General features: G+C 45.5%; 1 protein-coding gene across 1 annotated transcript in view; it reads right to left on the reverse strand.

Annotated features, from left to right (window-relative positions):
* Positions 1-5,112: 5,112 nt before the first annotated feature.
* The window catches only part of LOC141984517 (uncharacterized), a 35,476-nt gene continuing 25,083 nt past the window's right edge, over positions 5,113-15,505 (reverse strand). Inside the window, exons 2-3 of the mRNA XM_074947599.1 lie at positions 6,213-6,621; positions 5,113-5,633 (exon numbers count right to left, since the gene is read on the reverse strand). Of these exons, the coding sequence (XP_074803700.1) occupies positions 5,113-5,633; positions 6,213-6,618 (927 nt within the window). The 5' untranslated portion in view covers positions 6,619-6,621. The remainder of the gene's footprint in view (positions 5,634-6,212; positions 6,622-15,505) is intronic.

Genomic DNA, 15,505 nt, shown 5'->3' on the forward strand with positions numbered 1-15,505 from the left:
GAAGCTCTCAGCCAATCAGTATGTAGTGGCAGATTGTTCCTTATTATAAAACAAGGGAATGCATCTCAACAAGGGATGCACCAACTACCTAAGCACTTCTTTCTTGCCAAGGCTATGAGGAACAGGTTTTCAAAAGAGTCCAGCAGACCTCTTAGCTCACACTGGGAGCTGATATCTTTGGAAAACTGAGCCATGAGCATTTCATGGTAGCCATTAGTTGTTGAGCACTTTTGAAAATGTGGTCTCACCTATTTAAATCAATGGGAGTTTTGCTATTGACCTCACTTGGGCCTGGGTTTTACCCCGCCCTTTAGTTAACTGCCTGAATAAGAACCGGGTTTGAACATCTGCACCCCCAACTCCATATTACAGAAACTTCATACTGCAATTACTGCAAAGACTATCAGCCAAAGTCAGTAGCTGTTAAACAAATACCCTTAAATATCTACAACTATTCGACATCCTTCCACAAGGAAGGCAAATCTTTACAAAATATCCAAGGCAGATAATGGAGGGGGAAATGGGGAAAGGGCACAAAATACCTTCTGTGTGCGAGTTCTGTGGCAGCAAAAGAAAGGGCCCTAATAGGAGACACTAGGAGAAATAAACAAGTGGAGACATTCAATTACAGCTTTGGCTACAAGGGCAATATTGTTCTCTAGCTCCAGCTGGGTCTACATGCATATTTTGCTTCTTGCCTGTTCATAAATATAAATTTAATCCCATTCTTATGGATTTCAAAACTAATTATACATTTGCAAGGATTCCCTTGGCCTGTCTGTTTCTGGAATTACAGTGCCATATTTTTATAAGAGAAGGCTAAGTTATGGGTGCAGAACTTTGGGCACAGTCAAGTAACTGTGTGGAAATCTTTGACTGAACACACAACAGGCTAGTTAGGCACCTAATTTACTTCTGTATTTGTATGTGCAATTTAATGAGGCCTCGACCCTGCAACTAATTCCATTCAGGAGAATCCCTGAACCTGCATGCAACAGTTTGCCAGAAAGGAGCCTTGATATGTAGTAATTGCGTGCCCAAATATAAGAGCTAATTGCTCATGCCTGTTTGCATGCAAATCTTGCACCTGTCCTTAAAAAAATCTGCCCAATAAAGTACTTTTACTCTCTCCCTACAAACTTTTACTCAATTTTTAAAACTGTCCATTGGTCTCTTCCAGATAATAAATACATGCTAAAGAGGCAAGAGGAAGAGAAAGGATGTTCCAGGGGTGCTGTTCTGGGATTCAGGAGACCTGGATTCAATTCCCTGCTCTGCTTCAAACTTTCTGCTTGACCACAGGCAAGTCACTTAGGGTATGTCTACACTACGGAATAAGGTCGAATTTATAGAAGTCGGTTTTTTAGAAATCGGTTTTATATATTCGAGTGTGTGTGTCCCCACAGAAGTGCATTAAGTGCATTAACTCGGCGGAGTGCTTCCACAGTACCGAGGCTAGAGTCGACTTCTGGAGCGTTGCACTGTGGGTAGCTATCCCACAGTTCCCGCAGTCTCCGCTGCCCATTGGAATTCTGGGTTGAGATCCCAATGCCTGATGGGGCTGAAACATTGTCGCGGGTGGTTCTGGGTACATATCGTCAGTCCCCCCCTTCCCTCCCTCCCTCCGTGAAAGCAAGGGCAGACAATTGTTTCGCGCCTTTTTTCCTGAGTTACCTGTGCGGACGCCATACCACCGCAAGCATGGAGCCTGCTCAGGTAACCGTCACCATATGTCTCCTGGGTGCTGGCAGACGCGGTACGGCATTGCTACACAGTAGCAGCAACCCATTGCCTTCTGGCAGCAGACGGTACAGTACGACTGGTAGCCGTCCTCGTCATGTCCGAGGTGTTCCTGGTCGCCTGTGTGAGGTCGATCAGGAGCGCCTGGGCAGACATGGGCGCAGGGACTAAATTTTTAGTGACTTGACCAGGTCATTTTTTTTAGTCCGGCAGTCAGTCCTATTGAACCGTCTTATGGTGAGCAGGCAGGCAATATGGATTGCTAGCAGTCCTATTGCACCGTCTTCTGCCGAGCAGCCATGAGATGTGGATGGCATGCAGTCCTTCTGCACCGTCTGCTGCTAGCCAAAGATGTAAAAGATAGATGGAGTGGATCAAAACAAGAAATAGACCAGATTTGTTTTGTACTCATTTGCCTTCTCCCCTGTCTAGGGGACTCATTCCTCTAGGTCACACTGCAGTCACGCACAGAGAAGGTGCAGCAAGGTAGATCTAGCCATGTATCAATCAGAGGCCAGGCTAACCTCCTTGTTCCAATAAGAACAATAACTTAGGTGCACCATTTCTTATTGGAACCCTCCGTGAACTCTACCCTTGTAAGCCGTGTCCTCAGTCGCCCCTCCCTGCGTCAGAGCAACGGCAAACAATCGTGCATCTGAGTTGAGAGTGCTGTCCAGAGCAGCCCAATGGAGCACTCTGATTGGGCTAAAACATTGTCGCGGGTGGTTCTGGGTACATATTGTCCGGCCCCCGTTCCCTCCCTCCCTCCGTGAAGGCAAGGGCAGACAATTGTTTCGCACCTTTTTTCCTGAGTTACCTGTGCGGACGCCATACCACCGCAAGCATGGAGCCCGCTCAGGTAACCGTCACCGTATGTCTCCTGGGTGCTGGCAGACGCGGTACGGCATTGCTACACAGTAGCAGCAACCCATTGCCTTCTGGCAGCAGACGGTGCAGTATGACTGGTAGCCGTCCTCGTCATGTCCGAGGTGCTCCTGGCCACGTCGGCTGGGAGCGCCTGGGCAGACATGGGCGCAGGGACTAAATTTTTGGTGACTTGACCAGGTCATTCTCTTTAGTCCTGCAGTCAGTCGTATTGAACCGTCTAATGGTGAGCAGGCAGGCAATACGGATTGCTAGCAGTCGTATTGTACCATCTTCTGCCGGGCAGGCAAGAGATGATGATGGCTAGCAATCGTATTGTACCATCTTCTGCCGGGCAGGCAAGAGATGACGATGGCTAGCAATCGTATTGTACCATCTTCTGCCGGGCAGGCAAGAGATGACGATGGCTAGCAATCGTACTGTGCCATCTTCTGCCAGGCAGGCAAGAGATGAGGATGGCTAGCAGTCGTACTGTGCCATCTTCTGCCAAGCAGCCATGAGATGTGGATGGCTTGCAGTCCTTCTGCACCGTCTGCTGCCAGCCAAAGATGTAAAAGATAGATGGAGTGGATCAAAACAAGAAATAGACCAGATTTGTTTTGTACTCATTTGCCTCCTGCCCTGTCTAGGGGACTCATTCCTCTAGGTCACACTGCAGTCACTCACAGAGAAGGTGCTGCGAGGTACATCTAGCCATGTATCAATCAGAGGCCAGGCTAACCTCCTTGTTCCAATAAGAACAATAACTTAGGTGCACCATTTCTTATTGGAACCCTCCGTGAAGTCCTGCCTGAACTACTCCTTGATGTAAAGCCACCCCCTTTGTGGATTTTAGCCTCCTGAAGCCAACCCTGTAAGCCGTGTCGTCAGTCGCCCCTCCCTCCGTCAGAGCAACGGCAGACAATCATTCCGCGCCTTTTTTCTGTGCGGACGCCATACCAAGGCAAGCATGGAGTCCGCTCAGCTCACTTTGGCAATTAGGAGCACATTAAACACCACACGCATTATCCAGCAGTATATGCAGCACCAGAACCTGGCAAAGCGCTACCGGGCGAGGAGGCGACGTCAGCACGGTCACGTGAGTGATCAGGACATGGACACAGATTTCTCTGAAAGCATGGGCCCTGCCAATGCATGCATAATGGTGCTAATGGGGCAGGTTCATGCTGTGGAACGCCGATTCTGGGCTCGGGAAACAAGCACAGACTGGTGGGACCGCATAGTGTTGCAGGTCTGGGACGATTCCCAGTGGCTGCGAAACTTTCGCATGCGTAAGGGCACTTTCATGGAACTTTGTGACTTGCTTTCCCCTGCCCTGAAGCGCATGAATACCAAGATGAGAGCAGCCCTCACAGTTGAGAAACGAGTGGCGATAGCCCTGTGGAAGCTTGCAACGCCAGACAGCTACCGGTCAGTTGGGAATCAATTTGGAGTGGGCAAATCTACTGTGGGGGCTGCTGTGATGCAAGTAGCCCACGCAATCAAAGATCTGCTGATATCAAGGGTAGTGACCTTGGGAAATGTGCAGGTCATAGTGGATGGCTTTGCTGCAATGGGATTCCCTAACTGTGGTGGGGCCATAGACGGAACCCATATCCCTATCTTGGCACCGGAGCACCAAGCCGGCGAGTACATAAACTGCAAGGGGTACTTTTCAATAGTGCTGCAAGCTCTGGTGGATCACAAGGGACGTTTCACCAACATCAACGTGGGATGGCCGGGAAAGGTACATGACGCTCGCATCTTCAGGAACTCTGGTCTGTTTCAAAAGCTGCAGGAAGGGACTTTATTCCCAGACCAGAAAATAACTGTTGGTGATGTTGAAATGCCTATATGTATCCTTGGGGACCCAGCCTACCCCTTAATGCCATGGCTCATGAAGCCGTATACAGGCAGCCTGGACAGCAGTCAGGAGCTGTTCAACTACAGGCTGAGCAAGTGCAGAATGGTGGTAGAATGTGCATTTGGACGTTTAAAGGCGCGCTGGCGCAGTTTACTGACTCGGTTAGACCTCAGCGAAACCAATATTCCCACTGTTATTACTGCTTGCTGTGTGCTCCACAATATCTGTGAGAGTAAGGGGGAGACGTTTATGGCGGGGTGGGAGGTTGAGGCAAATCGCCTGGCTGCTGGTTATGCGCAGCCAGACACCAGGGCGGTTAGAAGAGCACAGGAGGGTGCGGTACGCATCAGAGAGGCTTTGAAAACCAGTTTCATGACTGGCCAGGCTACGGTGTGAAAGTTCTGTTTGTTTCTCCTTGATGAAACCCCCCGCCCCTTGGTTCACTCTACTTCCTTGTAAGCTAACCACCCTCCCCTCCTCCTTTTGATCACCTCTTGCAGAGGCAATAAAGTCATTGTTGCTTCACATTCATGCATTCTTTATTCATTCATCACACAAATAGGGGGATGACTACCAAGGTAGCCCAGGAGGGGTGGTGGAGGAGGGAAGGAAAATGCCACACAGCACTTTAAAAGTTTACAACTTTAAAATTTATTGAATGACAGCCTTCTTTTTTTGGGGCAATCCTCTGTGGTGGAGTGGCTGGTTGGCCGGTGGCCCCCCCACCGCGTTCTTGGGCGTCTGGGTGTGGAGGCTATGGAACTTGGGGAGGAGGGCGGTTGGTTACACAGGGGCTGTAGTGGCAGTCTGTGCTCCAGCTGCCTTTGCTGCAGCTCAACCATACACTGGAGCATACTGGTTTGGTCCTCCAGCAGCCTCAGCATTGAATCCTGCCTCCTCTCATCACGCTGTCGCCACATTCGAGCTTCAGCCCTCTCTTCAGCCCGCCACTTACTCTCTTCAGCCCGCCACCTCTCCTCCTGGTCATTTTGTGCTTTCCTGCAGTCTGACATTATTTGCCTCCACGCATTCGTCTGTGCTCTGTCAGTGTGGGAGGACAGCATGAGCTCGGAGAACATTTCATCTCGAGTGCGTTTTTTTTTCTTTCTAATCTTCACTAGCCTCTGGGAAGGAGAAGATCCTGTGATCATTGAAACACATGCAGCTGGTGGAGAAAAGAAAAGGGACAGCGGTATTTAAAAAGACACATTTTATAAAACACTGGCTACACTCTTTCAGGGTAAACCTTGCTGTTAACATTACATACATAGCACATGTGCTTTCGTTACAAGGTCGCATTTTGCCTCCCCCCACCGCGTGGCTACCCCCTCAACCCTCCCCCCTCCCTGTGGCTAACAGCGGGGAACATTTCTGTTCAGCCGCAGGCAAACAGCCCAGCAGGAATGGGCTCCTCTGAGTGTCCCCTGAAGAAAAGCACCCTATTTCAACCAGGTGACCATGGATTATATCTCACTCTCCTGAGGATAACACATGAACAGATGTTGCTTGAACGCCAGCAAACATACACTGCAATGCTTTGTTGTACAATGATTCCCGAGTACGTGTTACTGGCCTGGAGTGGTATAGTGTCCTACCATGAAGGACGCAATAAGTCTGCCCTCCCCAGAAACCTTTTGCAAAGGCTTTGGGAGTATATCCAGGAGAGCCGCGAATGCCAGGGCAGAGTAATCCTTTCACATGCTTGCTTTTAAACCATGTATAGTATTTTAAAAGGTACACTCACCGGAGGTCCCTTCTCCACCTGCTGGGTCCAGGAGGCAGCCTTGGGTGGGTTCAGGGGGTACTGGCTCCAGGTCCAGGGTGAGAAACAGTTCCTGGCTGTCGGGAAATCCGGTTTCTCCGCTTGCTTGCTGTGAGCTATCTACAACCTCCTCCTCCTCATCATCTTCTTCGTCCCCAAAACCTGCTTCCGTATTGCCTCCATCTCCATTGAAGGAGTCAAACAACACGGCTGGGGTAGTGGTGGCTGAACCCCCTAAAATGGCATGCAGCTCATCATAGAAGCGGCATGTTTGGGGCTCTGACCCGGAGCGGCCGTTCGCCTCTCTGGTTTTCTGGTAGGCTTGCCTCAGCTCCTTCAGTTTCACGCAGCACTGCTTCGGGTCCCTGTTATGGCCTCTGTCCTTCATGCCCTGGGAGATTTTGACAAAGGTTTTGGCATTTCGAAAACTGGAACGGAGTTCTGATAGCACGGATTCCTCTCCCCATACAGCGATCAGATCCCGTACCTCCCGTTCGGTCCATGCTGGAGCTCTTTTGCGATTCTGAGACTCCATCATGGTCACTTCTGCTGATGAGCTCTGCATGGTCACCTGCAGCTTGCCACGCTGGCCAAACAGGAAATGAGATTCAAAAGTTCGCGGTTCTTTTCCTGTCTACCTGGCCAGTGCATCTGAGTTGAGAGTGCTGTCCAGAGCGGTCAAAATGGAGCACTCTGGGATAGCTCCCGGAGGCCAATACCGTCGAATTGTGTCCACAGTACCCCAAATTCGACCCGGCAAGGCCGATTTAAGCGCTAATCCGCTTGTCAGGGGTGGAGTAAGGAAATCGATTTTAAGAGCCCTTTAAGTCGAAATAAAGGGCTTCATCGTGTGGACGGGTGCAGGTTTACATCGATTTAATGCTGCTAAATTCGACCTAAAGTCCTAGTGTAGACCAGGGCTAAGCCTGTGTGTGTCTCTTTCTGCCTTACAGCAACTTCAAATTTATCATAGTCAAATTATATTATTTTACCTTGTTAATGGGCTATGCAGAATAATGCTGATCCCAGTAGTGAATACTGATCTCGGTGGAGCCCCTCTTCTATTCTGATGTAACACCATTGGTAATCACATCTTGTTTCCAACAAGTTTTATCCACCGGTTTTTGTATTTTTATCAAGGCATTATTCATCCAAACTCTCTATAAGCTTCCTGTGTGTTGCTGTGTCAAAGGACTTGCTAAAATCCAGATAAACTGTATCCACTGCATTTCCCTTATCTGCCCATCTGTTGCTGAAAAGCCAGTCAAGTTGGTTTGACAGAGATCCGTGGTTCACAAATGCAAGTCCCTTCCCTTTCTCTGCAATTATAACAGGCCACATTCATCCCTGGTGGAACTCCACTGGAGTCAGTGAAGTTCCTCCAGGAATGAATTTGGTATTAGATATATTTTGCAATACTTTTCCCGGAATTAAATTTTGACTCACCTGGGTTGTCATGTCCATTTCTAACATGGATAGGGGAAATAGGAGGAGGGGAGCGCAGGACATGAAATGAAAAAGGATCTGTTCCGATGATTCCTTGATAGTTGTAACATGAAGCAGCACTAGGAAAACCTCACCCCAACCCACCCCATCCCAATTGCTGCCAATGTCATGTGCTGTAATTTGCTTGTATCACAGGAGCTCCATGTAGCCAGAATTTCATGTTTACACGAGGAAAAATAATAAGCAGAAGTGATAACTCACAGCAACCCATGGGAATTCATTTGCATTCCTTCCCAGTAACACAGAAGATAATATGCAACACTGCTGCTTAAACTGACCTACGTTAGCCTAAAATCAGGCCGATGACATCTCTAGTTCACAACAATAAGAATATCTTGTAGCCTTCCATCCCTGGAACCCAACCCTCAGCATCATACCTCAAGCTGGAAAATTGTCAGGCGAGTGGGAAATCCTGACTTGTTTAGAACCAGAGCCAATTAGAGGTCAGGGCAGGGAACAGTGGGAGCTGGAACACTGGGTTCTTTTCCCAGCAACTCCACAAGCTCATCACATGACCTTGGGGAAGTCAGTTAATCTCCCAGTGCCACAGTTCCTCCATCTGACCTATGGGGATACTGATAAATCCCTGTCCTATATCGGTGGTGTAAGGTTTAGTTCATTAACATTTGCCTTGAAATCCTCAGGTGAATTTTCTATAGGTAGTTTACATTCTCCACATAGGGACAGAAACAAAAAGGGTAGAAAAGTAGTGCTGGGAAGAAAAATGAGAGCAAATAAACCTCTCTCTTTTAAAAGAAAGGGTAAGCCTCTCTCCACTGAGGACAGCTGTAATTAATGGCACTACTCACAGAGTCAGACACTCCTCCAGGTGAGTGAGGGTATCCAAGTCTGGCCATGAGGGAACAGGCTCTGGATCATTAGGTCAGGCTCAAAGAGGTAGATGGTGCTGTGTCTGTGTTTTTTTACAAAAGGCAATGGCATAGGGAGTGGAGAGATGCTTCAGCACACCGGCTGCTAGCTGATCTCTGGAGAATCATTATGGCTGCACCACGCCACCACAGGCTGCACCTGAAAAGCTGGAGCCTGATTCTGATCTCCCACAACCAATGTACAGTAGTGTTAGTAAGTGAGATCAGAGTCAAGCCCCTAATTGCCTCCTGCAGGGAAGGGAGTGGAGTGAGGAATGGAATCCAAAGGAGTAAGAACACAACAATAATCCATTCAAAAGAGCTGAAGTGAAACTAGGAATAGTAAATTCTGTCATCTGTTTGGCTTCTGTTATTTTTATGAGGCCACTATTTCAAGATGTGCAAGACTTCTACATTCAGATGTGAGCTTGTTTTCTGCAGCTGTTTGAGTCCACAATCTACAGAGAGAGCTTCTGCAACCTCAGAAGGAAATAATTAGCTTCCCGATAAATTCTCCTATACCTCTGAATCATGCCTTAGTCACTTGTCTGTGTGCCAAGACCATCCAGTCTCCTTTCTGGGGAAACAGCAAACTCACTGGTTTAGACAACAGGATTAACCAAAAGGACAGGTGAGGCAACCAGTGTGTTTGTGCCAACTTTGGTTGCCAACTAATTAAACCACCAATGCTTAGCAACGACTTGGAGGCTGCATTACATTAGATACTTTTTTGCAGTTGCTTTTATTTTGCTTTTCAGCTTCAAACAGGAAGTTCTCGGCAACCAAAGTCTGAAGGAGCCCTGACCGAAGATTAGAGACAGCTGTTGTCAGCGCCAAGCCCCTGTACTGCCAGATCAAAGTACTAAAGTCATGCGATATTAACAGTGCCCTCTAGGAAGTCACAAGGGAACACCTTTCTTCAGAATGGACAAACAGGTCAGCCAATACTTTTTGTTGGTCCGTTTCAAATGGATTCCGAAAATCTCAGGCCATGCTCTATAAACTTTGTGAGGGTATGTATTTGAGCAACAAACTCCTAACTCTTTAAGCAAGTTCCCTATTTCAGAATGAACTCAATGTTGTGGGCCAAAATTTGCTCTGATTTCCGCTGGGGTAAATTCAGAGAAGCTGCAAAGTAATCAGCAGGGTTAGTCTATATTTAGACCAGGGCAGCTTCCCATTAGCCTCCAACCTCTCCAATGAGGAAACTAGAGAAAAGAGTCCCCGTGTTATGCTCTCAGTAACACTGGAGCAAATACAGAGTGACCTTCTTGACCGCTATGAAGCTACTCGGAATTTACCTCAGTGTAAGTGAGAGCAAACCGTTATATTTCAGAATGGAGACTAAAAGGTGAGATCTGTGAAATGTTTATATTGCCCCAGGGTCCCTATCCTAATCCTGATTCACAGAATTACTGAAAATGTGCCCTCTCTTCTCCTTCCAGTGTGACTGGTCTGAAATCGTGAGGAGCCCACATGTTGGTTCTCACGCACAGGTGAACATAGACAGGGAATGTGCCGTTGTCTTTCCTGTATTTGGCCATGCAAGTGGCCACAGCAGGGAGAGAATGCCAATGGCCTGTAAACGCTGTGATTGTTTCACAGTAGCTGTGCAAAGCAATGATGATCGCAATCTTGCAGAGCTGTGGTAAGAAGACGACTTCTAAAAAGTATGACTTGAAAAATGGGAACTGTGCTGTGGTGTTTCATCTTCGCTCTTTTGATGAAGAATTTCAGGCTCAAGCAACGTCGAACAGTCCATCCGCCTTACATGTGACCCTCAGGGTAGCTCCCTTACTGGGTTAGTTGCAGGTCCTCTTGCTCTGTCTGTCAGAAATGCTGACACACTTTCTTCCTGCTTGTCTGAGAAATAAACATGAACTCCTTATTGCCCACTGGACCAGGGTTGCTGCCCAGTCTGAAATAGGCACCAAACTTACTGGCTTCAGCCCTCATTTGTGCCTCTAACTGAAAGAAAAACACATTGCCAAATGAGGGTATTCAAGTGCTTCATCAGCGAGGTGAAAGCACTGTCATTAGACTCTCCTCTGTCCATCAGATAAAAAGGTCAGATTTCCCTTTCACCTGGACTGATGCACACTTGTAGCTCCCATTAGTGTTGCGAGAAGTAACATAATGCCTCCAAATTGAACTCTGACTCACATGGGGTTTGCCTCAAAGAGCGATTGCTTCATGTGAGGACATCAAAAACATTACAAGCCTTAATTAATTAACCCTAACAACACTCCTGTGAAGTAAAGAAGATTAGCAGCTCCATTTTAAAGTGGGGAAACTGAGGCATGAAAAGTTTTGGTGACTTGCACATGATGACATAACAAAGCCAGGAACATGGCCCAGAAGTGGAGACTCTTAGTCCCTTGCTTTAACCAACACATATGCTGTCTTCCTAAAATGCTGCTCCTCATGTCCCAATAATAACTGTCAAAATGAAGGTTTCAGAGTAGCAGCCGTGTTAGTCTGTATCCGCAAAAAGAAAAGGAGGACTTGTGGATGAAGATGCTATTAGACCTGTACCTTTACCAGGAGTTCCTCCTGAATGATAACATTACTCCTAAGGATTTAATTGTATCAGTGCAATCAGAGGCACACTTTTCCAGAGTAGGGAAAAGACATAATTTATTCTGTGCTGTCCAGCAAGATGAAAGTAATTACAATTCATCCTCCATACCCATACAACTAAACATCTATTAATTTTCATCAAGCACAACTGGGAAAGCAGGGCCTGGGTTCAAAGGCTCACATTGCAATCATTTGGTATCAAAGCAAATGACTATACACCATACCTGACCTGATTAGATTAGGAGTAGCTATAAAGCTGAACGCTAATCAGGCTATAAATAAAATGTATTTGCTTATTTTAGCTAAGCTACTCAGGGCCAGAAGCTTACATCACAGGGCTCACCATCATCCAGGAAATCTGTACAGTGGGACAAGGCATTCAGATGTATCCAGCCTCATTTTTTCTATCTTCTTATAGAACTAGCACTGCATGTGGTTGCGATTTGGAATCAATCTTGTGTCTCTAACAGTCATCCTAAAGAGCACTGGAGTGATGCATTATTTATTTTTTAGGGTAAAGAGTTAGATTTTTAAATATCTCCACAGTTTAAAGGTAAAGGATGATGAAAGGGTAGATGGCATAGGGAACATTTTCTCTCTGGCTGTCTAGATAGGCATTTATACCACACTCATCAACACGTGTGTGGTGAATCATGTTTGCCACCACTATTACCATTTAAAGAACTGAGCCTTTGATGAGCTCTCTTCATACTTTTCATTCTGGGAAAGTTCCCTAGATTCTTTCTGCAAGAAACACTGCACTGTAAATTAACTCAGTTTTCCTTCCGTCCGTTCCACACAGGGTCTCTTGCGCAGAGCATTTCACTTCACAAAACCTGCCACTGCAAATGAAAGCTACCATGTATTGGTACAGAGCTAACTGCATAGGGCCACAGTCCAACATGTAGTCTGAAACACTGCTCATTATCAGTGCTACAATCACTAGTGTGGGGAGAGTGACTCCTATTTCAATGCAGGTGAGTTCCTCATCCCTTCCTCTGTGTGTGTGTGTGTGTGTGTGTGTGTGTGTGTGTGTGTGTGTGTGTGTGTGTGTGTGTGTGTGTGTGTGTAAAAAACTTGTCACCAGTTTCACACAACCTGAAAGCACTGTGAATATTTATCTGTACCTTTGCTGTGGTTCTCTGTCCCTATGAAATCGGAGAGGGTCCTTGAATCCCATCATCCTGCTGTCATCACACACAGTTTTTGTTTCAAGAGGAGTTACAACAGCCCAGTGAAACTAAGAGGGAAAATACCATACTTAGAAATAAATCTCAGTAAAGTCCAATACCTTCTCCATTTAGCTCCAACAGGCTATCAAGGGAACAGGCAATTCTATGATGTCAAAGACTCTAACAGCCTCTCCTACTTTTCTGGAGGAAGGGACAGCTAAGGGCGTGAATGAACTTTTCTTAAGTTATACCTGCCTAGCAGCAGGGAAAGACTAAGAGAAAACTACCTTTCATAACTAAGCCCTGGATTGACACAAGGAGGGTCACATTTACACACATGTACCCTCATATACACCCCCCACCCCTTTTTTTTTTTTTTTGCCACAACAACAGATGCTGAGAGGAGATATTTGGCCATCTACCGACCAGCCACAAGCCCAACATTTTCTAAATCAGGAATTGAATTGTTTCAGTGCAGTCTGTTGCAGTGGGATTTTTACCTCACTCTGTGTTTGGGACCAAATACTGCTCTCTTTGAATTCAGTTGAGATATTTCAGTTTTTACATTGGTGCCAAAAAGAGAGGACACTCTGGTCCTTGGTCATTCAGAGGCTTCAAAGCTGCACAAACTGAGTATCGGCGCTAGGACCAACACCATATGTCCTTACACTCAGACACCAGCAAAAACCATGAGACACAGAGGCAGTTTAGAGAAGTTATCCAGTCTGCTTCAGTGCTCATGGATAATCCTCAAACAGTTGGCTTTGTCAGCCCACTTTGGTGGAGGCGTGGCTGGCCTGGCCTGACACGTTTGTTACATCATTCCTTTAGGGATCACCACAGACACGAGGTGATTCTGTGGTGCTGTATGTGATGTTTGCCAAGCTACGTAAGCCCTCGTCTGATGCGGAGGAAACTCCCTCAAAAATAGATCCCTCCAGGAAGACTTTACCTTCTTTAGTGCCCGACAGATTAAGTGATAATAAATAGCTCAAACTAATGAGACACAGATAGGAAATGACCTCCTCCAAGGAAACAGCGTCCCCATAACTTGATTCTCCTCTGCTGCTTAACTGATTAGGGCATATGGTCATTCTAAATTTGTTATGTGATGTAAACTAGCCAACTTAGGGCACAGTGCCTCAAGAGGGGATAAGACAATTGCTTTAGACTGACCCGTGTTTTGATCAGATTCTTTCTGCAGCATCACGAGCAACTTAGAAAATTGCTGTCAGTTCATTTTCTTAAAAGAAAAAAATAATCACTGCTCTCGAGGTGCCCTTTGAAGTCTGGCAGCTGTAGGCAGTTGTCCTGTTTCCTTTTCCACTTGCCTTCTGCATCACTGCAGTAGCACATTTCAATCCCATGGAATCTAGTTATTATTCACTAATAGAGGTAGGAAGGTTTACACTGGAAAATGTGCTAACCATAACAGAGGTCCATGTTCAGAAGTTATATAGCTTTTATTTGTCATAGTTTAATGCCAAAATAAAGATTTGTGTTAACCCATGGTTATAAAAAAATGCCTTCAATAGCTTGTATTTTTTCCTTCTTGTACCTCCAGGTCAAACATTGTCTAAGTTTCTGTCCTCCAGCCAAGAGATATGGAAGAGATAGGGGTTCTGGAGGCTGATAATGAACTAACTGGATTACTTACAAAATAACTGGCTGACAATGTGCCAGGGTTCATGCACGCAAGTGAAAGGACCTGTCAGGAGAAACAGCTTCCGCATCCCACTGATTCCTTAAAAAATAGTCACCCCGCTCGCTCCTCAGAACCCTGCCTGGAACACTACATTAAGATGCTTTGAACTGGGCCATCCCTCTGACCACTGGGCAGAGTGCAACACCCCGCAAAACATTTGTGAGGAAAAAGATCCCTTACAACACTGTGTATCTCCAAAGACTTCAGTGAAATTATTCCTGATTTATACCAGCGTGAGATGAGAGCCTGGTCCTTATATGTGAAAAATGAAAAGATAAACAGAGAAGATAGAAACTTAATGTTAATTACTTTGTCCTGGTGGCAGACAGATTTATAGGGTGACAACATTTGGTTGACTACATTATTTTTATTACTTTAGAGAACACTGTGATCTGACCTTGGTAATAACTTATGCAATAATATTCACTGTAGCACTTCTTGTATGCTAGTCGTTTTAAAGATAGGTAAATAAAAAAGGGCATCAAGATCAAACTATCCTATTTAAAGTGCATAGTTTAACTAAATTAGAAGATAGCTTACTTTAACACATGACAGGTTTCAGAGTAGCAGCCGTGTTAGTCTGTATTCGCAAAAAGAAAAGGAGTACTTGTGGCACCTTAGAGACGAACAAATTTATTTGAGCATAAGCTTTCGTGAGCTACAGCTCACTTCATCAGATGCATTCAGTGGAAAACACAGTGGGGAATGCATCCGATGAAGTGGGCTGTAGCTCACAAAAGCTTATGCTCAAATTAATTTGTTAGTCTCTAAGGTGCCACAAGTACTCCTTTTCTTTTAACACATGGCTCCTTTGTTCTTATGATCTGTGAAAACTGTGAGCTGTTAAACATTAGTTGAGCTACCCTGGCATTATACTGGCATAATGCAGCAGTGAATTAGGCACTTTCATTAAAAAAAAATTGCTTCTTTTTAAAATGGTGCAGGGGACAGTAATGGTGTCTAAATGTAATGCAAATGGCCATTTTTGCTAAAAATAAAAATAGATTAATCTGAAAAATGTAAAACAAATATTCATTCATATATTTATGTGCACTAAATGCACATAAATGTGTTTGAATTTAAATGTAACATCAATACCAGATAAAATACAGTTGCAAAAAAAATTAAAGGTCTATTCCTTTAGAAGTGTTCCTTCATGACAGATCTGTAATAAAATATATATTTTCCTTTATACCTTTCACCCTGAAGGATCCTCAAATGTACTTAAGAAACTAATATATACACATATGTATCTTTTCATTCATCTCTGAAATGCCACCACCCTTCGAGTAAAATGTATGCGTTGTTAAATAGAACAAAGCAACACTATCCAACCGTGTAAGTCAGGAAGTGAAGACTATTATAGCCAATTGAAACTTCAGGGGGTATTTTAGATAGGCAAAATGTAATCATCCAAACTGGAATTCAGCCAGGAAGCAATAT

This window comes from Natator depressus, chromosome 3, assembly GCF_965152275.1.
Source record: "Natator depressus isolate rNatDep1 chromosome 3, rNatDep2.hap1, whole genome shotgun sequence".
Lineage (NCBI taxonomy): Eukaryota > Metazoa > Chordata > Testudines > Cheloniidae > Natator > Natator depressus.